Raw genomic sequence first — 23,241 nt, forward strand, 5'->3', positions numbered from 1 at the left:
TGCCACCTCGATGTCCCCAGGGCCACCATGAAACCAGGGCTCCCATGGGCACCCTGGCCTGCATCCCTGCCTGTTCCCCTGTCTGTCCCCTGCCTGCCCCCCTGCCTGTCCCCTGTCCCCTGTCTGTTCCCCTGCCTGCCCTCCTGTCCTCTGCCTGCCCCCTGCCTGTCCCCCTGCCTGCAGCAGTCATTAATCAGTCCCCAAGACAGGGCCCAGATAAGCAGGCAGCAGGGACACCATGGGTGGCACCAACACTGCTACTACCTACACTGGGCTGGGCCATGCTGTGCCACACATGGCATGTGCTGTGCCAAGCCATGCTGTGCTGTTCCCTGTGCCATTCCCCACGTCCTGTGTGCCATGCCATTCCCTGTGTGCCATGCCATGCCATGCTGAGCCATTCCCTGCGTGCCATGCCCTGTGTGCCATGCCATGCCACTCCCCGTGCGCCATGCTGTGCCATTCCCCGTGTGCCGTGCCACGCCGTGCCGAGCAGTCGGGAATAGCGCCGGGCGGGGGGGCACCGCCTGACCCCAGCCCTGACATTTCTGCTCGGCGGTGTCAGTTTTACAGCCGGCCCCGGGTGACCCCGCCGGGCTGGCCTTGGCCCCCGGTCCCCCCCGCTCCACACCCTGCGCCCCCGCGCCGGTTCCCCGGGGGCCCCCGGCCCCGCCCCGCCCCTCCCCGGGGCCGCCCCGCCCGGGCAGGAGCCGCCGCCGGCACCGGAGCGGGCAGAGCCGCTGCGCGGGGCGCCACAGCACCGGGCAGAGCGACCGCCTCCGCCCCTGCCGCTGCCACCGCCACCGGCACCGCCACCGTCACTGTCACCGCCGGTGGGTGCTGAGCGGGGGCAGTGGGGTGCGGGCGGGGCGGGGGTGCGGGGTGTTTCGGGGGGGGACGGCGCTGGAGCTGACGGAGCGGTGCAGGGGCAGCGGGAGCCGAGTGGGGACGGGGGTGTGCACAAGTGGGTATGCATGTGTGTGCGTGGGTGTGGGGATGGCTGTGTGCACACACGTGTGTATGTGTGTCTGCATGTATATGTGTGCATGTGTGCGCATGTGTGCATGCATGTGTGTGCATGTGTGCGTGTGTTTGTGCATGTGTGCATGCCTCTGTGTGTGTGTGCGTGTGTTTGTGTCTGTGTGTGCATGTGTGCACGCATGTGTGTGCATGTGTGCGCATGTGTGCACCTGTTTGTGTCTATGTGTTCATGCACGTGTGCGTGTGCATGTCAGTGCCTGTGTGCATGTGCACTTGTGTGGGTGAGTGTGCCTGAGTTTGCATGTGTGTGTGCACGTCTGCACACCCATGTGCACTTGTGTGGGTGAGTGTGCCTGAGTTTGCATGTGTGTGTGCACATCTGCACGCCCATCTGCGCATGCCTGCCTGTGTACACGTCTGTGTGTCTGTGTGCATGCATGCGTGTGTGTGCCCCCTCGTGTGTGTGCACACGTGTGTGCATGTGCAGGCGTGTGGGCCTTGCATGCCCCAGCCTGTGGGGCGGTTGTGGCCATGGGGGTGCCGGGGTGGGTGCGCAGGCGGTGGCGGTGCCGGGTGTAGCTGGGTGGTGGTGGGTGGCAGGCTGTGCAGGGCTCTGCGGCGTGGTGGCCGTGCTGGTGGCTCTGTGCCTGCCGGTGACGGTGACAGTGACGCCGTGGGCAGCTGGAGCTAAGCCGGGGGACGTGCGGCTTGGCAGCTCCACCGTGCTGGGGAGAGGGGGACGGGGCGGGGGGGCTGTGCCCAGCCTGGCCAGCTTGGGGACAGGGACAGGGGGACAGGGACACGCTAGCAGCCTGAGCCACTGCGGCAGTGTGCCCCCACGGCCCCCCTGCTGTCCCGGCTGTCCCTGGGGACGGGGACAAGGCCAGAGGCAGGGGTGCAAGCCTGGCTCAGGGCAGGGGTGCCAGTGCCCGGTGCCAGGTGCCCGTGTCCCCCCGGCCGCAGAGGGGACAATGGGGCTCTGTGCCGCCTGCCATGCCCGCCACCTAATCCGGGGCACGGGGCCGGGGCTGGGCACCCTGGGGTGGCGCGGTGGGGTTTAAAGGCCAGAGCTGACCAGTGTCTCCTGTGCCAGGTGTCCCTGAGCCCTCGTCCCCTGTGCACTCTCAGGCCACGGCTCCCACCTCAAGGTACTGGGGCAAGCGCGGGGGACACAGCTGTCCCACCTTTGGGACTGCAGGGCCATCCCCCAGCTGGGGGTGGAGGGGGCACAGGGTCGTCCCCAGGCTGATGAGGGGAGTGTGGACCCGCCGGGACCTCTGTGGCTGCCCCGTGTCTGGGTCTTGGGGGGTCCTTGTGCTGGCAGGCACTCACTGGCGGGCAGGGGACAGAGCCATGTGGCGCTTAACCCTGTCACCAGGTCCTGGCCACCCGATGGGGACCATCCCCCTGGCCCCTGGGGTCCTGGCCTGCCGTGAGGCTGGGCTGGGGGAGCCAGCGTGGGTGGCTGCTAGTGGGCTCCACTCAGTTCTGTGCCTCAGTTTCCCTCTGTGCTCAGGTCTGCTGGGTACCCCACGGGGAGCTCAGGCACCCCACAGCGTGGTGACCCCGGGTGCCTGGGTCCGCACCCCCAGGGCACCTTGGCACCCCAGGCAGGGGTTGTCCCCGGCTGTGCTGAGCTGGCATGGGATTACATTAATCCCTGTTTGGGCTCAGCTGGAGCTGCCAGGGTCACCGGGGCTGGCACCGAGGGGACAACCAGGGGTCACCAAGGCTGGCACCGAGGGGTGCCCCAGAAAGGGTGCCTTGCCCTGGTGGGTGATGCAGGAGGGGTGCCCCCAGGGGGGCTGGAGCTGGGGAGGGCTCCCTAGTGGCTGGGGGTGTCGGGTCCCCGAGGAGTCCTACTGACTCTGCCCATCCGTCTCTTGCAGCCCCTCAGTCATCAGGATGGTGAGTGGCCCCTGGGTGGGGGAGTCCGGGCAGAGGTGGGTGCCCCATCCCGGTGGGGCACAGCCCCGGTAAGCCCCGGTGGTGCCGAGCACTGCCATGGGGCAGCGGGCAGCGAGGCGCGCTGTGCCCACCCGCCGCGTGACCCCGTGGGGACAAGGGGACGCTTTGTCTGGGAGCTGGCAGCCCTGATGGCTGGCACTGCCCCGCCATCCCCAAGGCGGTGGCTCCATGCCCGGCACCCGCAGCCCCCCAGCACCCTGACACCCGCACCCACGTGTGGGCAGTGGCACCCTGTGCCCTTCTGCCCCGTGCCAGCCCCTTAGCCCCGTGGATGCCCTGTGTCCCCATGGCAGCACCCTACCCCCCTGCCCACCCAGTGTCTGCTCAACGCCAGCCTCATGCCAGCCCCTTAGCCCCGTGCCAGCCTGTGGCAGCCCCATGCCAACCCATTAGCCCCCTACCAGCCCCATCGCCCCATGCCAGTCCTGTGCCAACCCATTAGCCCAGTGCCAGCCATTAAGCCTTGTGCCAGCCCCTTAGCCCCGTGCCAGCCTCATGCCAACCCCATGCCAGCCCTTTAGCCCCTTCCCAGGCCCATGCCACCCCCGTGCCAGCCTCTTAGCCCCTTCCCAGCCCTTTAGCCCCTTCCCAGCCCCATGCCAGCCCTTTCCCAGCCCCATGCCAGCCCCGTGCCAGCCCTGTCGCTGCTCCCTGCAGCTCTCAGTGGAGCAGATGAGCGCGGAGCCAGCCCCGAGCCCAAAGGAGCAGGAGTGGGCCGGGCCGGAGGCACTGTGCCCAGGCTGGCTGGAGGACGAAGCCCCTGATGGAGAGATGCCTGAGGACAGCGGGGACCCTGACTGTGCCACCCATGCCTATGAGCTGCTCCAGACCGCCCTGCTGCAGGAGGGGCTCCCCCACACGCTGGACTGCTCGGCAGAGCCCCGCACAGGTGGGGGGCACGGGGGGCAATAGGGAGGCTGGGGTGGGGGGCATAGGGCAAGGGAGGCTGGGGTGATGGGACTGGGATGGCAAAGGGGGCACAGTGCCAGGCTGGGGATACAGGGGTGGCAGGCACAAGGGTGGTGCTGGGGGCATGGTGCCAGGCTGGGGACATGGGGGTGGCAGGGACGGGGGTGGCAAGGGGGGCACGGTGCCAGGCTGGGAACACGGGTGGCAGGGACAAGGGTGGTGCTGGGGGCATGGTGCCAGGCTGGGGACATGGGGGTGGCAGGGACAAGGGTGGTGCTGGGGGCACGGTGCCAGGCTGGGGACACGGGGGTGGCAGTGGCAAGGGTGGTGCTAAGGGCACGGTGCCAGGCTGGGGACATGGGTGGCAGGGACTGGGATGGTGAGGGAGACACGGTGCCAGGCAGGGGACATGGGGGTGGCAGGGACAAGGGTGGTGCTTGGGGCACGGTGCCAGGCAGGGGACACTGGGGTGACTGGGGGCTCATGCCTGAGCTGGTGTGCCAGGGACAGAATGACATAGGGTCCCCGTCCCAAGGCTGTTAACCCTTACCTCGTTGGCAGGATTTGGCCCACTGGACATGACCGTTTGCATCCTGGGCTCCCCCACCGCCTTCCTGCCCATCCTGCTGGAGGGTGGCACCCGCTGCCCAGGTGGGTAGGGCCCCCTCTTCCCCACTCCATACGAGACACCCGTGAACCCACAGCAGGTGCTCCCCACATCCCACCTGGCTGCTCCAACCCCAGGCTGAGATCTTCCCCACACCCACCTGTGCCTGCATGACTGGGACTGGAAGGGAAACTGAGGCAGGGGATGAGAGTGGCACCAGCCCCCCCTGTGCCCCGCATCTGCAGCCCCATTAACCCCGGTACACACCAGTGTCAGCAGCAAATGCCACCCCAGGGTGCTGGAACGGCTGCAGCATCACACCCCCAGTGCTCCCTCAGTGGGTGGGTGCCCCCTTTGCCCCCCCCCCCCCCCCCCGAGTGGTCTTTGGGCAGGGGACTGGGGACAGCCACTGCCCGTGCCCCTGCCTGCCCACAGGTGCCATGGTGCTGTGCCTGTCACCCACCTGGGCCAGCCGGGTGCCCTCGGAAACATCCCCAGGCGCCTGGTCCCTGCTGCTCTCCCGGGGAATCTCCTTCAAGGAGGGGGGCCACAGCACCCTGGAGACCTTCACACCCCCCCGCCGGGCCAACTATGTGACAGGGACCTTTGCGACAGGGGGCTCTGATGGCGGCTGGGTGGGTGAGCTAGCCCGTGACCTTGACTGCCCCACGGGGGGCTCGGTCCCACTCACCCGCCGGCTCGAGGACCCGCTGGTCACCCGTTGGGTGCTGGCGGCCCGTGCTGGCCTGCCCGTGCCTCCCACCCTGGCCTTTGTCCTGGGGCCAGGGGGCCACCTGCCCACAGACCCAGTGGCCCCTGGGGTGAGGCTGGTGCGGCTGGAGGACCCCCAAGGCCAGGAGAGCCTGGTGCAGGAGGAGGTGGGCGCCTTCCTGGGGGGCACTGCCATGGAGCCCTACAGCCAGGTGGGCATGGGGGCACCCAGGGGCACAGTGGAGGGGTGGGCAGGGACACCTGGGTCACGGCTGGGGTGGAGGGGTCAGGGTCATGGGCACAGTAGGGCATGTGGGGGCACTCATGGGGCACGGCGGGGGCACAAGGCCGGGGGGGCACCCATGAGGCATTCAGGGGCACCTGTGAGTGACACGCCAGCAGGGTGACATAGGGTGACAACTGTTCCCAGGTGGTGGGGTGGCTGTTTGGGGTGGGGTGGGGTGGTGGTATGTGGTGGTGCAGTGGTGCATGCAAGTGGTGGGGTGGCATGGGGTGGCATGTATAGCTGGTGGGGTGGCCGTGGGGTGGGATGACACGGGGTGGCATAGTGGTGCATGCAGGTGGTTGGGTGGCACAGGGTGGCATGTGCAGCTGGTGGGGTGGCCATGGTGTGGGGTGACACAGGGTGTGCGCAGGTGCTGGTGCGGCTGGCAGGGTGGCGGTGGCGCGGGACGGGCGCCCACAGCACCCACGGGAAGGAGGAGGGGGCAGCGGTAGCACAGGCGGTGGGTGCCCGGCTCCGCAGGCTGCGGGAGGAGGACAGCGTCCTGCTGGAGGCCCTGGTGCCCACTGCCCGCCTGCCCATGCCCCCCCCACGTAAGGTCCCTGCCCTCGGGCGCCCACCACCCTGGGGTGGGAGGGAAGGGCCCCCCAGGCTCCCTGCAGCTGTGCTGGCCATGTGTCTATCCCCTGGGATGGGTGGGTGGGTGACCATTGCAGCACCCATAACCTTGGGCTCCTTGGACAGGGTATGAAGGTGGCCACCCTGGACCCGTGGGTCACCTGGGAGGGGGGGGAAGGTCACCCTAGACCCCCACAGTCCTCTGGGCTGGGGGTGGGGAGGAAGGTGGCCACCCTGGACCCCTGGGGTGCCCTGGGGCAGGGGGAAAGTTGGCCACCATGGACCCCTGGGGTCTCTTGGGGTGGTGGGGGGAAAGGTCACCCTGGACCCCCAGGGTCCCCTGAGGTAGGGGTGGGAGGACAGTGGCCACCCTGGACCCCCGGGGTGCCCCAGGGCAGGGCAGGGTGGTGGGGTGACCCCCTTTGACTCCCTACAGCCCCATGGGGCTGGGGGTGACAGTGACCATGCTGAGCCCTGCTGTCCATTGGAGTTGGGGTTGGCCAGGGCCACCACTGCGGTGCCACGCAGGGCCCCAGAAGCCCACGGGGTAGGGGGGTCGGGCAGGGACCCTTGTCCCCGGCGGCGGTCGTGCCTGCCCTGTCCCTCGCCCCCCAGGCAGCCCAGCCCCGCGGCTGCCCGTGGCTCTGCGCATCTGCACCCTCGTCTGCAGGTCCTGGGGGGACCGGCCCCAGCTCTGCCAGGTACAGCTGGGCCCCCGCGGGTGGGTGGGCAGGTGGCCATGGCTGTGGGCAGCCCACCCATGGGTGGGGCATGGCCCTGGGTCCTGCCAGGCTATGGGGTGGTGGCACATGTCCCCAGGCTATGGTGGCTGTCCATGTCCCCATGCCCAGGTGGCCCTGCATGTCCCCTTGCCCTGTGTGGCTGCCCTTGTCCCCATGCCCAGGTGGCCCTGCGTGTTCCCAGGCTATGGTGCCTTGTGTGGCTATCCATGTCCCCATGCCTAGGTGGCCCTGCATGTCCCCATGCCCTGTGTCGCTGTCCCTGTCCCCTGGCGTTAGCTGATGTCCCTAGGCTATGGCATGGCAGCCCCTGTCCCAGTGCCATGCGTGGCTGTCCATGTCCCCATGCCCTGGATTAGTCTGTCCCTGTGGCCTGGGTTAGTGCATGTCCCCATGCCCTGGTGGCAGCCTGTGCCCCCAGGCTATGGGGTGGTAGCTGATGTCCCCATGCCCTGATGGCAGCCCCTGTCCCCAGTCTACGGGGTGGCAGTCCATGTCCCCAGGTGATGGGGTGGTAGACAGTGTTCCCCTGCCCTGGTGGCAGCATGTTTCCCCATGCCTGCATTGGCATGTCCCCGCAGGTGGCATGCGGCGTGGGGCGCGCGGAGGCACCGGTGCGGCACGGGGCAACACTGCCCCAGGGCCTGGACTCCAGCCTGCAGCAGTGGGGGGTGGTGGCCCCCAGCCAGCGGCAGGCCCTGGCCACACGGCTGCGGGGGGCCGCCGAGGCCGCCATGGCCGCCCTCCTGGCCGCCGAGGCCGAGCTGAGCCCCCAGCAGCATGGCGGCACCCGCGCCCGCACCAACCTCCTAGGTGAGCAGGGGGGGGGGAGACGACAGCAAGGGTCCCTGGGGGCACCCTGTGATGGTGGTGCTGCCCCTGTGGTGCTGAGCACTGTGTCCCCATCCCCAGGTGTGGACTTCTTGCTGGCGTGCGTGGATGGCACCCTGGAGCTGGTGGCCCTGTCTACCAACAGCCAGCGGTGCCTGGAGACCTGCCTGCTGGCCGAGGCCATGGGGCGCGCTGTGGGGGAGCCGCCTGGTGACCTGCCCCGGCTGCTGGCCGAGGCCCTGCTGCACCAGGCGCAGTGTCACCTGGTCGAGGGCAAGGACATCCTGCTCATCGGGGCCGGCGGCGTCAGCAAGAGCTTCGTCTGGGAGGCAGCCCGTGACTATGGCCTGAGGGTGAGGGATTGCTGGCTGCTGGGCACTGCCATCAGTAGGTTTCAGAGTGAACGCCAGGTGCCACCCCGCACGCAGCAGTCACATCATAGCTCTGCCCATGCCTCACGTGGTGTCTCAGCTGCTGGGAGTCAGTGGGGAGGGTGGCACAGCTGTGGTGTCAGGGGTGGGTGTCCCCCTCCTGCCCTGCCAACCGCAGTGACACCTCTCTGGGGATGCAGATCCACCTGGTGGAGTCGGACCCGGAGCACTTTGCAGCAGGGCTGGTGCAGACCTTCCTGCCCTACGACAGCCGGGAGCACCGGCGGGATGAGGAGCACGCGGAGAGGGTGATGGAGCTGGTGCAGGCGCGGGGGCTGCGGCCCCACGCCTGCCTCTCCTACTGGGACGACTGCGTGGTACTGGCGGCACTGGTGTGCCAGCGCCTGGGGCTACGCGGCCCCACGCCTGCTGCCGTCCGCGTGGCCAAGCAGAAGAGCCGGACACACCAGCACCTGCAGCGGTGCCGCCGGGGCCGCCCGCCACCCGCCACCTTCGCTGTGCCCTGCTGCAGGCTGCAGAGCCATGGGGACGTGGAACGGGCGGCCAGTGCCATGCCCTTCCCCGCCGTGGCCAAACTGGAGTTTGGGGCGGGCGGCGTGGGTGTTCGGCTAGTGGAGAGCGTGGGGCAGTGCCACGCACATGCCGCCCGGCTCTGGCGTGACCTGCGGGATGACGCTGATCACCCAGGCATCGGGCTGGGCTGGGGCAATGCCATGCTACTGATGGAGTACGTGCCGGGCACTGAGCACGACGTCGACTTGGTGATCTTCGAGGGGCGGCTGCTGGGCGCTTGGGTGTCCGACAATGGCCCCACACGCCTGCCTGCCTTCCTGGAGACAGCCGCCTGCCTGCCCTCCTGCCTGCCCGCCGACCGGCAGGCACAGCTGGTGCGGGCAGCCCTGCAGTGCTGCCTGGCCTGCGGGCTGCGCGACGGCGTCTTCAACGTGGAGCTGAAACTGGCTCCCGGGGGTCCCCGCCTGCTGGAGATCAACCCCCGCATGGGGGGCTTCTACCTACGCGACTGGATCCGGGAGGTCTATGGCCCCGACCTGCTGCTGGCGGCTGTGCTGGTGGCGCTGGGGCTGCCGCCGGTGCTGCCCGCTCGCCCCGCACCCCGTGCCCACCTGGCCGGAGTGATGTGCCTGGGCTCAGAGCACGGGCCGGCCCTGGGGGGTGGGGGGGGGCTGGAGGCCCTGCGGGCACTGCAGAGCCGTGGGCTCGTCCGCCTCAACCGCCTCTTCGAGGAGACGGCGGGGGCCGGCGAGTACGAGGAGCCCTGCCTGAGTGTCGCCTGCAGCGGTGCGACACGGGCAGAAGCCTGCCTGCGCCTGCTGGGGCTCTGCCAGGCGCTGGGCATCGACTCGCCCCGCTACCCTGTCGAACATTTCCTATCCCACTTCAAATAGCCCCGGGCAGGCAGCGGGGCCAGCGGGGGCGTGGGGGGCAGGGGCACTGACCTGCTGCCCTGGCACCCCCTCCCGTAGCCCTGCCGCCCCGGTCCCTGCCATGTCCCCAGCACCCCATTCCCCGGCACCCGGTCCCCTGGCAGTGCCCTGGATCCCAGTCCCCTGCCCGGACACCCCAGCCCTAGGCATCCTCCCACTGCCCTGGCACCCCAGTCCCAGACACCCCATCCCGTGGCACCCCCCTGCTCCCTCTGGATCCCAGTCCCCTGCCCTGACACCCCAGCCACTGGCATCCCCCTCCATCCTGACACTCCCTCCCCTGCCATCCTCCCGCTGCCCTGGCACCCCAGCCCCTAGCACCTCCGACACCCTGTTCCCTGGCACCCCCCTGCTCCCCTGGATCCCAGTCCTCTGCCCTGGCACCCCAGCCCCTGGCATGTCCCCCCCCTCCTGCCATCCTAGCATCCCATCCCCTGGCATCCCGCTCCATCCTGGCATCCCATCCCTTGGCATCTTCCCTACTGCCCTGGCATCCCCCCCATCACCCTGACACCGCACGCCCTGGCACCCCTCTGCTCTGCCAACCCAGCACCCAGCACCCCATTTCCTGGCACCCCCCTGCCCTGGCACCCCATCCCCTGGCACTGCTCCATTACCCATTTCTTGCTCCCCAACAGCCCCCCACTCCCCTGGCACCCCACCCCCTGGTCCCTCCACACTCCCCATCCCTGGTCTCCCCATCTCCACTGCCCTGGCACCCCATCTCCTGGCACCCCCAAGCCGAGGGTCCCCTGCCCCACAGCTAGGGGGTCCAGTGCCCCTCCCATGACAGGGGACATGCAGGGGGACGCTGACCCCCGGCCCTCCCTGTGCCATCCTCAGGGCAGGGGGTGAGGGCAGCCCCCCCAGAGCACCCAGACCACCCCACCAGAGCAGTAGGTGCAGCCTGGGGTGTGCTGGCACCCACCAGCATGAGGAGACCATACAATAATAAACCAGCATGGGGAGACCCTACAGTAACAAACTGGTGTGGGGAGACCCCACAGTAACAAACCAGCACAGGGAGACCCTACAATAACAAATCAGCGTGGCAGGGACACCCTACAAGTACACACCTTGAAGGGGAGACCCCACAGTAACAAACTGGCGTGGGGAGACCCCACAATAACAGCCCTGTACAATGAGCTCTACAATAACAGAGCAGCCCCAGGGACCTGATGCAATGCAGGACGGGGTACAGGCGGCCCAGCTGGGTGCCCCAGCATAGTGCAGGGACACACCAGGTCAGCACCCTGCCCCGACCACCCCGGGGACCCACCGCACCAGGCAGCCTCAGCAGGGCCTGGCAGAACCGGGACCCTCAGCACACCCCCCTGTGTGCCCCTGAGAGTGAGGGCAGCGCTGCCACAGTGCAGGACAGCACCGAGCCCGATAGCGACAGTCAGCCCCTGCGGTGCCTGAGAGCCTACAATAACACACCGTATAGTGCCTGAGACCCTACAGTAACAGACCCTATAGTGCCCGAGACACTACAATAACACACAGCTCCTATAGTGCCTGAGACCCTACAAGAACACGCAGCCCCTATAGCGCCTGAGACCCTACAGTAACATCCCCTATAGTGCCTGAGATGCTACAGTAACACACTCTATAGTGCCTGAGACCCTACACGAACATGCAGCCCCTATAGCGCCTGAGACCCTACAGTAACAGACCCTATAGTGCCTGAGATGCTACAGTAACACACTCTATAGTGCCTGAGAGCCTACAAGAACACGCAGCCCCTATAGCGCCTGAGACCCTACAGTAACATCCCCTATAGTGCCTGAGATGCTACAGTAACACACTCTATAGTGCCTGAGACCCTACACGAACATGCAGCCCCTATAGCGCCTGAGACCCTACAGTAACAGACCCTATAGTGCCTGAGATGCTACAGTAACACACTCTATAGTGCCTGAGACCCTACAAGAACACGCAGCTCCTATAGCGCCTGAGACCCTACAGTAACATCCCCTATAGTGCCTGAGATGCTACAGTAACACACTCTATAGTGCCTGAGACCCTACAAGAACACGCAGCCCCTATAGCGCCTGAGACCCTACAGTAACATCCCCTATAGTGCCTGAGATGCTACAGTAACACACTCTATAGTGCCTGAGACCCTACACGAACATGCAGCCCCTATAGCGCCTGAGACCCTACAGTAACACGCAGCCCCTATAGCGGCCGTGACCTTCAGTAACACGCAGCCCCACAGCAACACGCAGCCGTGCCGGCCCCGCCAGGCCCCCCGTGCCCTAGAAGCCCGCGGGGGCCCCGAGTGGGGCGGAGGGGTGCCGGGGGGGGTGTCTCCGTCTCTCCCCGGGGCGCCCCTCCCCTCTCAGCCGTCGTCACGGCGTCGCCGATGAGGTCACAGTGACGCAAAGGGGCCGGGCCGCCCGGGACCCCCCCAGTAAAGGCTGTGAGCGGCCGGCCTGGCTCTGTCGTTGTCCCTGCGCGGTCCCCGCCCTGCGCCGCCCCGGGACCCCGCTTCGTTCCCCCGCTTCCCGCGGGACTACAGCTCCCGGCGTGCCCCGCGGCGGGGATGCCCGGGTCCCCCCGGTGACGCGCGGTGGGACGGGGCCGGCGGGGCGGGGCGGGGCCGGCGGGGCGGGGCGGGGCCCGCCGGGGTCCCGGTACGGCGCCGTCATGGCGGGGGTGTTCGACATCGACTTGGAGACCGAGGAGGGCAGCGACGGGGACGAGCCCGAGCTGGGCGCCGTGAGCCGCCACCGGGGCGGGCACCGGGGGGGGGGGGGGAGCACCGGCACCGGGGAGGAGGGGGCAGCGGCGCTGGGGGTGGGGGAGCAGGGACCGGGCAGGAGGGCGGGGGCAGCGGGACCCAAGGGGAGGAGAGCGGCAGCGGGACGCGGGGAGGACTGGGGGGCACCGGGGACTGCGCGGGGATGCACCGGGGCCCGCTCGGGGCCGGGGGCGGCGGAGGGCGGGGGGACAGGGGCAGGGACCCGGGTCCGGCCGGTGGCGGGGCCGGGCCGCAGCCGGGCCGGCCGGGGGGGCGGGGGGCGGCCAGGGGTGTCTGCCGGGCAGCGGGAGCGGGGCGCTTCCGCGGGGCAGGGCCCGGCCTCAGCCCCAAAACATCCGGCTGGGCCGGGCACGGCACCCCGCCCGCTCTGCCCGCTGCCCGGCACCCCCTGTGGGGTCCCAGCCCGCCGCGGGGCCCCTGCCCGCCACCGTGCCCTGGGGTCCCTGCCCGCCATGGGCGCCTTGCCGGCCGTCCTGCCGTGGGATCTCTGCCTGCCATGGGCACCCTGCTTGCTGTCCTGTCACGGGCCCCTGCCTGCCGTGGCTCCTCTGCCATCCTGCCACGCATCCCCTGCATGTTGTGGGCTCTCTGCCTGCTGTTGGCCCCCTGCCCACCCTGGTCCCATGCCTGCCACTGATGGTGGATTCCCTCCCACAGGAGATGGAGCTGGAGCCCCGGGGGAACGGCCTGGAGTAAGTGGGGGCAGGCAGGGGGACGGGCAGGGGGGCAGGCAGGGGGTCAATCCCCTCTCACCCTGTCTCCCCACAGGCCAGTGGGGCACTACGAGGAGATTGAGATCTCGGAGAGCAGTGTCAACAACGGCCCCGAGCACATCGGGCCCCACTGCTTCGAGCTGCTCCGCGTCCTGGGCAAGGGTGGCTACGGCAAGGTGGGGGGCACAGCAGGTGGGGGGGGGCTGCAGGTGCTCGAGCGGGGAGTGAATCCGTCACTGCCTGACAGCATCCCCAACCTCCGGCCCTGCATCCTTCCAGGTGTTCCAGGTCCGCAAAGTGCAGGGCACCAACACGGGGAAGATCTTCGCCATGAAGGTCCTGAAGAAGGTAGCGCCGCCCCAGCCCCCCCGGCCCCCCTGGGGAGCCCCCGCTCACCGCCTCCCCCCCAGGCCAAGATCGCCTGCAACGCCAAGGACACGGCGCACACCCGGGCTGAGAGGAACATCCTGGAGGCCGTCAAACACCCCTTCATCGTTGACCTCATCTATGCCTTCCAGACGGGTGGCAAGCTCTACCTCATCCTGGAGTGCCTCAGCGGTAAGGGGGGGCCCGTGGGGGGGTTGTCTTGGGGGACCAGGGGGGCTCAGGGGGTCCCGCTTGACCTGGCTTTTTGCAGGTGGAGAGCTCTTCATGCAGCTGGAGCGGGAGGGCATCTTCCTGGAGGACACTGCCTGGTAGGAATGTGGTGAGGGGGAGGCTGTGGGATGGGGGGGGGGGTGCGCTGTGGGATGAAGCGGGGTGGGCGGGCTGGGACCACAGTGTTGCTCACAGCGCCCCCCCCCCCAGTTTCTACCTGAGCGAGATCACACTGGCGCTGGGCCACCTGCACTCCCACGGCATCATCTACCGCGACCTTAAGCCAGAGAACATCATGCTCAACAGCCAAGGTGGGTTTTGTGTGGGTTGGGGGGCATGGGGGGGCTGTCTCTGGGGCTGGTGCTGACCCCACCACCACCTCCCTCAGGGCACATCAAGCTGACAGACTTTGGGCTGTGCAAGGAGTCGATCCATGACGGGGCTGTCACCCACACCTTCTGCGGCACCATCGAGTACATGTGAGGCGGGTGCAGCGCCAGGGTGGCGGTGTGGGAGTCTGGCCCACCCCTCTGCTCAGGGAATCCCCACACACACTCCCTGCACCCCCCCAGGGCCCCCGAGATCCTGGTGCGCAGCGGGCACAACCGGGCGGTGGACTGGTGGAGCCTGGGCGCCCTGATGTACGACATGCTCACAGGATCGGCAAGTCCCACTCCTGCTCTTTCCTCCCTGGGGGGCGGTGCGGGTAGCTGGGGAGTGGGTCCCAGGGGTGGGTGAGGGGTCCCCATTGCCATGATGCCGAGCCTTCCTCACCACCTGGCCTCCTCGCCTCTCACAGCCCCCCTTCACCGCCGAGAACCGCAAGAAGACCATCGACAAGATCCTCAAGGGCAAGCTGGTGCTGCCGCCGTACCTGACGCCCGATGCACGGGACCTGCTCAAGAAGGTACCCCCTGCCCCCCCCAGCTTGTTTACGTAGGTCCTACCATAATCCACCCCCTCCGTGCTCCTCTCCATCCCCTTTTCCCTTACAGTTCCTCAAGAGGAACCCCAACCAGCGGGTTGGTGGGGGGCCAGGTGATGCCGCCGATGTACAGGTACAGGCAGGGGTGGGCAGCGGGGTGGGTGCCCGGCAGACACCCCCCCACTCCTGCCTGACACCCCCGCCCCTGCTGCACGCAGAAGCAGCCCTTCTTCCGCCACATCAACTGGGAGGACCTGCTGGCACGCAGGCTGGACCCCCCCTTCAAACCCTGCTTGGTATGGCAGGGGCTGGGGGGGGGGCGGGCAGGACGGGCTGGGCAGGTGCTGGGGGGGCCCTGCAGGAGCACCCACCACCTGCCCCCGCAGCAGTCGGAGGAGGATGTCAGCCAGTTCGACACCCGCTTCACCCGCCAGACGCCTGTAGACAGCCCAGATGATGCCGCCATCAGTGAGAGTGCCAACCAGGCCTTCCTGGTAGGGGGCGGGGGGGCCACGCCACCTGTGAGGGGTACCCAGCACCCCCCCTGACACCCCCCTACCTGCAGGGCTTCACCTACGTGGCCCCCTCAGTGCTGGAGAGCATCAAGGAGGGGTTCTCCTTCCAGCCCAAGGTGCGCTCCCCCCGCCGCCTCAACAGCAGCCCCTGCACCCCTGTCAGGTACCCGGGGGGCATGGGGGGGGCTGGGGGGGCAGCAGTGGGTTGGAGGTGGGAGTGCTTTGGGATGGGGGAATCAGGGTGGGTACCAAGGGGGGAAGAGGGGCTGGGGCATTCAGGCTGGGGGGATGTTGCTGGGGGGGCGGGGGGGGCCAGGGAGGATGGAGGGGGCTTGATGCCCCTGGCACATGCCGGGGTGGGGAAGCACACCAGCCGCCCCCCCTGCCCTTCCTCTGTGGCGAGCAGCGGTGTGCTGGGGGTAGGAGGTGCCCCCCTCACCCCCCACGTGCCCCCCTCCCCCAGCCCGGTCAAGTTCTCCCCCTTCGAGGCATTCAAGCCGGGGACGACAGGGGAGCTGATGGAGCTGGGGCCCAGCCTGCCCCCCCCGCCCGAGGGCACGGCCCCGCTGCCCATCAAGACCTCCGTGGGTGCCAAGAAGCAGAAGGGGGGGCGGGGGCGGGTGCCCAGGTAGCGGTGGGGGTGTGTGTGGGGGCACGACCTGGGGGAAGACACCGCGTGCCAATGGCGGAGGGGCCTGGTGCCCCCATGGGGTGTGTGTGGGGGGGGCCCGCGATGCTGTTTGTGCTCTGGGTGCTGTGGGCACGGCCCTCCCCTGGCACGGCCTGCCTGCTGCCTAGCAGGGTCGGGTTTGGGGGAGCAGGACCCCCGCGGTGTGGCGGCAGGGCCCCCTTGGGGTGTGGCCCTGCGGTGCGGCCCCCCCGGCGGCGGGCTGGTTGCTGGATGTGTGCTAATTAAAAGACTTGATGAGGCCGTGGTGGTCCTGTGCTGAGGGGGGGGGGGGTCCCTGGGGGGAATCAGGTCCCTGCCAGGGTGGGGTGCAAGCTCCGCCCCTGCCACACCCTTCCCTTGCCCCCACCCACTTCCCCCCAAGCCACGCCCCCCCAATGGGCAGCCACAGACTGGCAGCGCCACTGTTTTATTGACAGGTGCCGCAGCGGGTGCAGCCAATCGGGAGGCAGTGCTGGGGGTGGGCGGGCAGTGGGCGGGGGTCCCTGTGGGCAGGGCAGGGGTCACAGGGCGGTGAGGTGGGGCCGCGTGTCCCCCCAGGCTGCTGTCCCCGAGAAGGCATGGAGGTCACTGAGCAGGGCCTCGGCGCTGCCCCCCGCCCCCTGCCCCCTGCCTGGGGGGCTCTCCCCGGCCTGCACGGTCGCCTCGGCCTCCTCATCCTCATCACCGTCACGTGCCTTCTGCTCATCCTCATCCTCCTTCCGCTCCTCCGCCAGCTGCTGCTCCTGGTTCCACGGCATCAGCTCTTCCTCCTCCTCATTGCGGGGGGCCGCCGCTGCCACCCGGTCCCCGTGGCAAGGCTGGGCCGTGGTGTCACCTTGTCCCCGCAGCCGGTGCCAGCGTCCCCGCAGCAGCGCCAGCGCCCGGCGGCCCAGGGGCCGGGGGTGGTAGTGGCCAGCCGAGAGCCGGCAGAGGTGGTGCCAGGCCACGGCCAGCCCCACCACCAGGCAGAGCAGGAGCCCCAGCAGGGCCCCCACTGCCCGGTCGCTGCGGTTCCCCGCCGGCTCCTCCGCCGCCGCCAGCCCGGCCAGCGCCAGCAGCACCGGTGCTGGTGGGTGCCACCACGCTCCAGCCTGCGGGTGAGGGCAGCAGCGGGGTCACCGCCCTGTGTCTGGTGCCCGGCCGGCTCCTTCCCAGGCCTGGCGTCCCGGGAAATGGGGTAGGGCTGGGGCGAAGGGCAGCGGGCCCTGGGGCTGTGCCCCACGCTGGCGCTGCGTGCCGGGCCGGTGGCCAGCCGGCGCAGTGGCCCCATGACGGGAAGCTGCGGTTGGCAGATGCTGAAGCACCTGCAGGTGCTGAGGGAGAGGAGCTGGGTCCTGCCGCCCCCGCCTTGCACAGGGCCCCCTGCACGGCTGCGCGGCCCCACAGCACCCATCGCCCTTTCCCACAGCACCCACCCCCCACCGTGGCTCCAGGGCCCCCACAGCCCTGCACCCACAGCCTCTGCCCCAGCCCCAAGTCCCTAACCTGCCCCCCCAACCCCACCATGCTACCCTGACCCCAACAACCCGCCCCCAACATTTCCCTCATGCCCTTAACCTGCCCCCCAACCCTACCATGCTGCTCTGCCGCCCCCAACCCCACCACACTACCCTGACCTCCCCCCAAACCCCACCACACTACCCTGATCCCCCAAACCTGCCCAGTGGACTCACTGTGCTGCCCTCTGCCCCCCCACACCGCCAGGCCCCACTGCCCCCCGGCTCAGTCCTGGTGTGGTAAGGGGCTCTGCCCCAGGGACCCACCTCTGCTCTGCCCCCCCCTCCCCCCATCAGCCCCTAGGAGAGCACCAGCCAGGGGCAGCCAAATTTGAATGAAGCACAACCACACACAGAGGGATTCAGCAGGGGAAACTGAGGCTGGAGAAGGGCCTGCCCCCCCCCCCCGCCCCCCCCCAACTCACTCCCAGTTGGGGCAATACCCCCACCCTAGTCCCCCCAGTTGCCAGGCATCCCACCTCCCCTCCCACTTTCGGGGTGCTCACCATCAGCGGGTGCTGCCGGCGCGGGTCCTGATGCCACGGGTGCGATCTGTGCCGGGGGCCCCCCCTGGCGCTTCCTGCCCCCGCACAGCGGATGTATCAGGGCAGGGGAGGCGAGATGCTGCCCCCCCCCCCCCCCCCGCCTACCCAAAATGCACCCTGCGCTCCAGCACGCCAGGGTGGCTGCTAGCCCTGGGGACCCGCTCTGACCCCCCAGCTCCCCACCCTGGGGGCACCAGTGTCCCTGTACCGCCCTGGGATCACCAACCCCCCCTACTGTGCCCAGCATTCTGGGGGCACCAACCCCCTGGTGCCCCCCCCCCTGCGCAGGGTGATAGGACACAGGCCGATGGGGGTCCCCTGCCCCACGGCACAGCGGGTGCAGCACTGCTCTGGGGGGAAAGCTGCGCCCCCACGTCCCCCCGTTTCCTGCTCAAGGCAGGCGAGCTCGTGCCCATGACTGCTGCACCTTCCTGTCCCCCCCTCATCCCCCCCCAGCGCAGCCCCTGCAGCCTTCAGAGCTCCCTGGCCCTACAATGAACCCCCCAACCCCACAGCAAACCCCCCCATAGCGCTCCAGCATGCCTCTGCCCCAGCCCCCAGCCTCATCCAGCACTTTTTCTTATAAAGTCCTTTATTTGGAGTGAAAATATAGTTTCTGACCCTGCACTGTAAGGAGGAGGGGGGGACACAGCACGAGGGGGAGGGTGAAGAAGCCCCCAAATTATAGGGGGGACGATATTCCACAGTTGGGGGGCAGATTGTGCCCTGGCCCCACAGGAAGGGGAGAAGACCCCACGCTGCCTGGGGATGGGGGGTGCAGGGGGTAATGTTTGATCCCAGGAGCAGCCCCCAGCCTGAGGATGTGGGGCGGGGAGGGGGGGAGCAGAGAGTGGTCCATGATTTGGGGGGAGCAGCACCCAGTAAGGCAATGGGGGTGAGGGGGGAGCTGCCAGGGGGGCGGCCAGCCCTCCGACGGGAGAAGAACCCAGCAGCGGTGGGGTGGGAGGGGCACCCCAGGGGGTTAGAGGGTTTGGGGGACCCCAGGGCGCAGGCATGGTCCCTGCCAGGGGGCCGGGGGGTGGGGGAAGGTCCCCAGCTGCAGCTCCTGGGGGTGGTGGTCCCTGAGGGCGGTCGGCTGGTCCCTAGACGTGGCCGTTCTCGAGGCGGCTGAGCTGCTCCTCCAGGCGGGCGATGCGCTGGCCCTGCTCCGCCACCAGTGCCCGCAGCGCCGCCACCTCCTGCAGCACCTCCTCCAGCCGCCCGCCCTGCACACCCAGTCAGCCACGCCCGGGGCCACACCCAGCCCACACCCACGCAGATAACCCCACCCACTGCCCCAACCCCACCCACCAACCCACCCTGACCACACTCATGCAGAAAATCCCACCCACTGCCCCATCCCACCCACACTGACCCCACCCACCACCCCACCCACTGCCCCACCCAACCTTAGTCCCACCCACTGCCCCATCAAGACCCCATCCATTTCCCCAGCATGGCTACACCCAGAGACTCCACCCACTCCGTGGCCCCACCCACTCCGTAGCCCCACCCACTCCGTAGCCCCCCCAGACATACCGTGGGCGCGGTGGGGATGGTGCCCAGGGCCGGGGGGGCGCTGAGGCGGGTGGGGGCAGGCGCAGCGGGGGGCGTGCTGGGCGGCGTGGTGGAGCCGGAGGCAGTAGCAGGGGGGCGGCTCTCGTGGAGGAGGGTGCGGCGGTTGACCTTGAGGTCCCGCTGCTTGCTGGGGACATAGGCCTGGCGCAGGGACACCAGCACCGGCCCCGCCGTCCGGCCTGCCACCCACTCCTCCGCCTCCATCGCTGCCTCGGGGCCCGCCGTGTCGGGGTACAGGTCGTCCTGGAACAGGTCCGACTGCGGGCCCCCCCAGCATCAATCAGAGGGGGTGACAGGACCCTGCTGGGGACACTCACCCAGCCCCCATGGGGACCCCCACACCCAGGCACTGTGTTCTTACCCAGTGACCCCACACAGCCCCCATGAAGACCCCCACTCAGCCCCATGTTCTGGCCAGGAACCCCACACAGCACCCACTGGGACCCCCGCCCAGCCTGACTGGGGACCCCCCAAACCCAGACACAGCGTTCTACCCAGGGACCCCACCCAGCCACATCGGGACCCCCACCCAGGCACTGTGTTCTGCCTAGGGACCCCCACCAGCATGACTGGGGACTCTCACTGAGCCCTTATGGCCTGCCCAGGGACCCCTATCAGTGCTCTTGGGGACATCCCACCCAGCCCCCATAGGGACCCCCACCCAGGGACACCCACCAGCTCCCACGGCCTGCCCAGGGACCCCTACAGTGCTGTGTGCCCCAAGGTGGTGCACCCCACCACCACGCACCCCCCAAGTTGCCACAGACCTTCCTTGGCACCGTCATGATGATGGGCTCACACTTGCGCTCATGCAGCTTGTAGAACCTGCCAGCAGCAGGGGACACACAGAGGGGTTCCTGGGGACTGTGGGGGGGAAATGGGGGCCCCCGGGCTTGTCCTCCCGTGTCCCCACACCCACCTGGCGATCTCACACTTGTTGACATCCAGCCCACGCTTGGGCATCCAGCCCATGCCCCGCTGCGGCTCCTTGCTGGTGAAGGTGTTCAGGAAGTGGATGTAGGGCGGCTCCTCCGTGATCTCAAAGTACCGGATGCTCGAGTCGCCCTGGGGACATGGCATTAGCGGGGGTCTGGGGTGAGGCAGGGGGGGCGCGGACGAGGTGGGGGACACCGTACTTTGCCGCAGACGTAGACCACGTTGGTGTCGGGGTCATAGAATGGCAGCAGAGCCCCGTTGCTGGAGTCCAGCTCCTGCAGCCCCATGGGCTCCTCCAGGTTCTCCTGTGGGGCAGCGTGTCAGCACCGTGGGGCACCCTGACCTGGTCCCATGGGACCCCCGGCGCCCTCCTCACCATGTCCCACAGCGCCAGCTGCCGCTCGCTCATGCGGCTGAAGCCGGTGGTGAAGATCTTGCCGTCAGCCAAGAAGATGGCCCGCATGGGCCGAGCACCCTCATGCGCCCGCTCCTTCTCCTGGGGATGGGATGGGGGGGTCAGCAGTGCCATCCCACCGTCCCAGGGGACAGGGGCACCCAAGGGACATGGGACAGTGGGGAGCACCGGGGGACAAGGGCAGGGCTGGGGGGGTCTCCCACCAAAGACCAGGGCAAGATGGCACTCTGGGGACACAGGCAGGGTGACAGGTCCCCCGGGGACTCACGGCCACCACGGTGCCGCGGCGGGGGTCAATGACACGGACGCTCTTGTCCTTGCAGGCGGTGCAGAAGCGGGCACCGTCGCGGCTCCAGCTGACGCTGTAGATGAGGTCGGGGTGCATCCCCTCCAGGCGGTACAACTCCTCCGCTGTGCCCACGTTCCAGATCAGCACCACGTTGTCGCAGCCTGGGAGAGAGAAGGTGGGTCACCTCGGCCACGTGTGTCCCCCCAGCAAACCTCCCCCTCCCCACTGCCGTGGCCCCCCGGTACCTGCGCTGAGCAGGACGTTGCGGGCAGTGGGGTGCCAGGTGATGATGCCCACGCGCTTCGAGTGCCCCTCCAGCACCACCACCGGCTCCGTCAGGGGCTGGCTGAGCCCATTCTCGGGGATCTGCCAGACCTGCCAGGGCAGAGGGGGCAGTGGGCAAAGGTGGGGGCCCCTCCCCGTGCCCTCCGCCATCCCCAGCCCTCCGCCACCCCCTCACCATGACGGTGCAGTCCTCCGAGCCGCTGGCGATGACATGGTCGTTGTGGGGACACCAGTCGATGTCGAGGACGGGGCCCGTGTGCCCGCACACCGTGGGGTATGACTTGTCAATGCGCCCGGTCTGGGGACAAAGGGACATGGGGTGGGAGGGGGTCACTCACCAGTGCAGACCCTCTCCCCACACCAGCACCCCGGTATCACCGCCGGCACCTTGTGCAGGGGCAGGACAAGGAAGGCGCCGCCACCACTGGCCTCCACGATGATGGCAACAAACGAAGGGTTGACAGCACAGAAGGTGCTGTCCCAAGTGACGCGGGAGACACGGATGTCATCGTAGCACTGCTCCGTCTTCACCGGCTGCCCGAAAACGTGCCGGAACTTGCTCTGCCGCACCACCTTCCGAAACGACATGGCTGGGGCGCACCCCGTGCTGCGGTCAGCGCCGGGCTCTGGGCACACCGTGGGCACCCCAAAATGTGGGGCAGAGCCAGGGCCCAGCCAGGGACAGGGGAGGTGGCTCGAGGCACCCAGCCTTGGGGCAAGGGGGTGTCCCCACTAAGGATAATGGAATGCTGGTGGGGGGAGCTTGTCCCTGTCCCCATCCCTGTCACCCGCTCCGGGTAAAGGGCAGCTCGGCCCCTTCCGGCAGTGCGAAGCCAGGGCTGCCCTGTGCCCGCCAGGCAAACAAACCCTTCCCTGCCCTGCCCCATGGCGGGGGGCTCAGGGGGCATCCTGGGGATGGGGGCTCGGAACAGGACAGGGAGTGTCCCTCCTGCTGTGGGGACAGGGGTGGCCCCTCCAGAGATGGAGACAGGGACAAGGCTGTGCCCCTGGGTACAGGGATGGGAACAGAAAGGACAGGCATGGCACTGTCGGGTCAGGGGAGCAGAACAGGGATGGGGACAGGAACAAGGACAGAGATGGGGACAGGGAAAGTACTGCTGGGTAAGGGACAGGGATGGAGACAGGGAAAAGGACAGGGATGGGGACTGGGATGGTACTGCTGGGTGAGGGACAGGGATGGGGACGGGGACAAGGACAGGGATGGTCCTGCTGGGTAAGGCACAGGGATGGGAACACAGACAAGGGCAGCGATGGGAACAGGGGTGGCCCTGCTGGGTGAGGGAGAGGGATGGGGACAGGGACACGGGTGGTCCTGCTGGGTCAGGTGACAGAGATGGGGACAGGGATGGGAACAGGGACAAGGACAGGGATGGGGACAGGGCTGGCCCTGCTGGGTGAGGCGACAGGAACAAGGCCAGGGGTGGGGTCAGGGAAGGAGGATGGGGACCCGGGGGCCAGGGATGGGGGCGGGGACGGTCGCTCCAGGTCCGGGTCCGGGTCGGTGCCCCCAGGCCGGGCCCGGGGGCTGCCCCACCCCCGCGGCACCGGGAGCCGCCGTGCCCGGGGGGGGCTGTGCCGGGGGCCCGGGCCGAGGCCAGGCCCACACTCACCGCGGGCCGGGGCCGGGCCGGGCCGGTGGGAGCGGGCAGCGGCGCGCGGGGCCGGCGGCGGCGTGGGCGGGGCCGGAAGTGACTGATCGCCCCGCCCCGCGCATGCGCCTCAGGGGGCGGGGCGGGATCGGGATCGGGGGGGCGGCCACGGCACCGGGGGCGGCGGTACCTTGGGGGGCAGGGGGGCATCGGGTCGGGCGGGGGCTCCCCGTGGGGCAGGGTCCCCGTGGGCCATCCCATAGGGCACCCCGTGGGGCAGGGCCCCTCCACGGTGGCTGGGCACGGGTCTCCCGTGGGGACCCACTGAGCCTCCCAGCACCACACTCTGCCCCACGTCCCCAGGGGTGGCTGTGCCCCACCGAGACCCCGTTTAGGTGGGTGGGTGGGTGGGCATGGGGCTTGGCCCACGCGTGGGGCCTGGTGAGGGTCTCCC

General features: G+C 68.9%; 4 protein-coding genes across 6 annotated transcripts; 2 read left to right on the plus strand and 2 right to left on the minus strand.

The window, feature by feature from the left end:
* The first annotated feature begins 448 nt into the window (after window positions 1-448).
* Window positions 449-11,881, plus strand: CARNS1 (carnosine synthase 1). Its single transcript, XM_037402845.1, has 11 exons — window positions 449-833; window positions 2,075-2,129; window positions 2,871-2,889; window positions 3,607-3,838; window positions 4,420-4,509; window positions 4,901-5,388; window positions 5,833-6,013; window positions 6,654-6,739; window positions 7,360-7,591; window positions 7,691-7,962; window positions 8,181-11,881. Exons 1-11 carry the CDS (start codon window positions 452-454, stop codon window positions 9,405-9,407), a joined length of 3,264 nt encoding a protein of 1,087 aa, XP_037258742.1. The 5' UTR covers window positions 449-451; the 3' UTR covers window positions 9,408-11,881.
* Window positions 11,882-11,966: 85 nt separating this feature from the next.
* On the plus strand, window positions 11,967-15,895 carry RPS6KB2 (ribosomal protein S6 kinase B2). Of its 3 annotated transcripts, XM_037402847.1 has the most exons (15): window positions 11,967-12,170; window positions 12,871-12,905; window positions 12,982-13,102; window positions 13,206-13,274; window positions 13,337-13,484; window positions 13,564-13,621; window positions 13,734-13,834; window positions 13,912-14,002; window positions 14,096-14,186; window positions 14,323-14,430; window positions 14,519-14,581; window positions 14,667-14,744; window positions 14,835-14,942; window positions 15,014-15,126; window positions 15,427-15,895. In XM_037402847.1, exons 1-15 carry the CDS (start codon window positions 12,099-12,101, stop codon window positions 15,593-15,595), a joined length of 1,425 nt encoding a protein of 474 aa, XP_037258744.1. In that variant the 5' UTR covers window positions 11,967-12,098; the 3' UTR covers window positions 15,596-15,895. The 3 variants fall into 3 exon arrangements, with proteins under 3 accessions (XP_037258744.1, XP_037258745.1, XP_037258743.1); XM_037402848.1 differs by lacking the exon at window positions 12,982-13,102 and having other exon boundaries at window positions 12,107-12,170; XM_037402846.1 differs by lacking the exons at window positions 11,967-12,170; window positions 12,982-13,102 and having other exon boundaries at window positions 12,456-12,905.
* Window positions 15,896-16,111: 216 nt separating this feature from the next.
* Window positions 16,112-17,758, minus strand: LOC119154691 (protein tyrosine phosphatase receptor type C associated protein). The gene is made up of 2 exons (XM_037402566.1): window positions 17,636-17,758; window positions 16,112-16,724 (listed from the first exon to the last, which is right to left on the minus strand). Exons 1-2 carry the CDS (start codon window positions 17,636-17,638, stop codon window positions 16,155-16,157), a joined length of 573 nt encoding a protein of 190 aa, XP_037258463.1. The 5' UTR covers window positions 17,639-17,758; the 3' UTR covers window positions 16,112-16,154.
* A 490-nt stretch (window positions 17,759-18,248) lies between these two features.
* CORO1B (coronin 1B) lies at window positions 18,249-22,853 on the minus strand. The gene is made up of 11 exons (XM_037403156.1): window positions 22,809-22,853; window positions 21,565-21,767; window positions 21,353-21,475; window positions 21,138-21,267; window positions 20,872-21,053; window positions 20,565-20,684; window positions 20,389-20,493; window positions 20,172-20,317; window positions 20,020-20,077; window positions 19,214-19,510; window positions 18,249-18,900 (listed from the first exon to the last, which is right to left on the minus strand). Exons 2-11 carry the CDS (start codon window positions 21,763-21,765, stop codon window positions 18,778-18,780), a joined length of 1,485 nt encoding a protein of 494 aa, XP_037259053.1. The 5' UTR covers window positions 21,766-21,767; window positions 22,809-22,853; the 3' UTR covers window positions 18,249-18,777.
* Window positions 22,854-23,241: the final 388 nt, after the last annotated feature.

Source organism: Falco rusticolus, chromosome 10, assembly GCF_015220075.1.
Source record: "Falco rusticolus isolate bFalRus1 chromosome 10, bFalRus1.pri, whole genome shotgun sequence".
NCBI classification, from domain to species: Eukaryota; Metazoa; Chordata; class Aves; order Falconiformes; family Falconidae; genus Falco; species Falco rusticolus.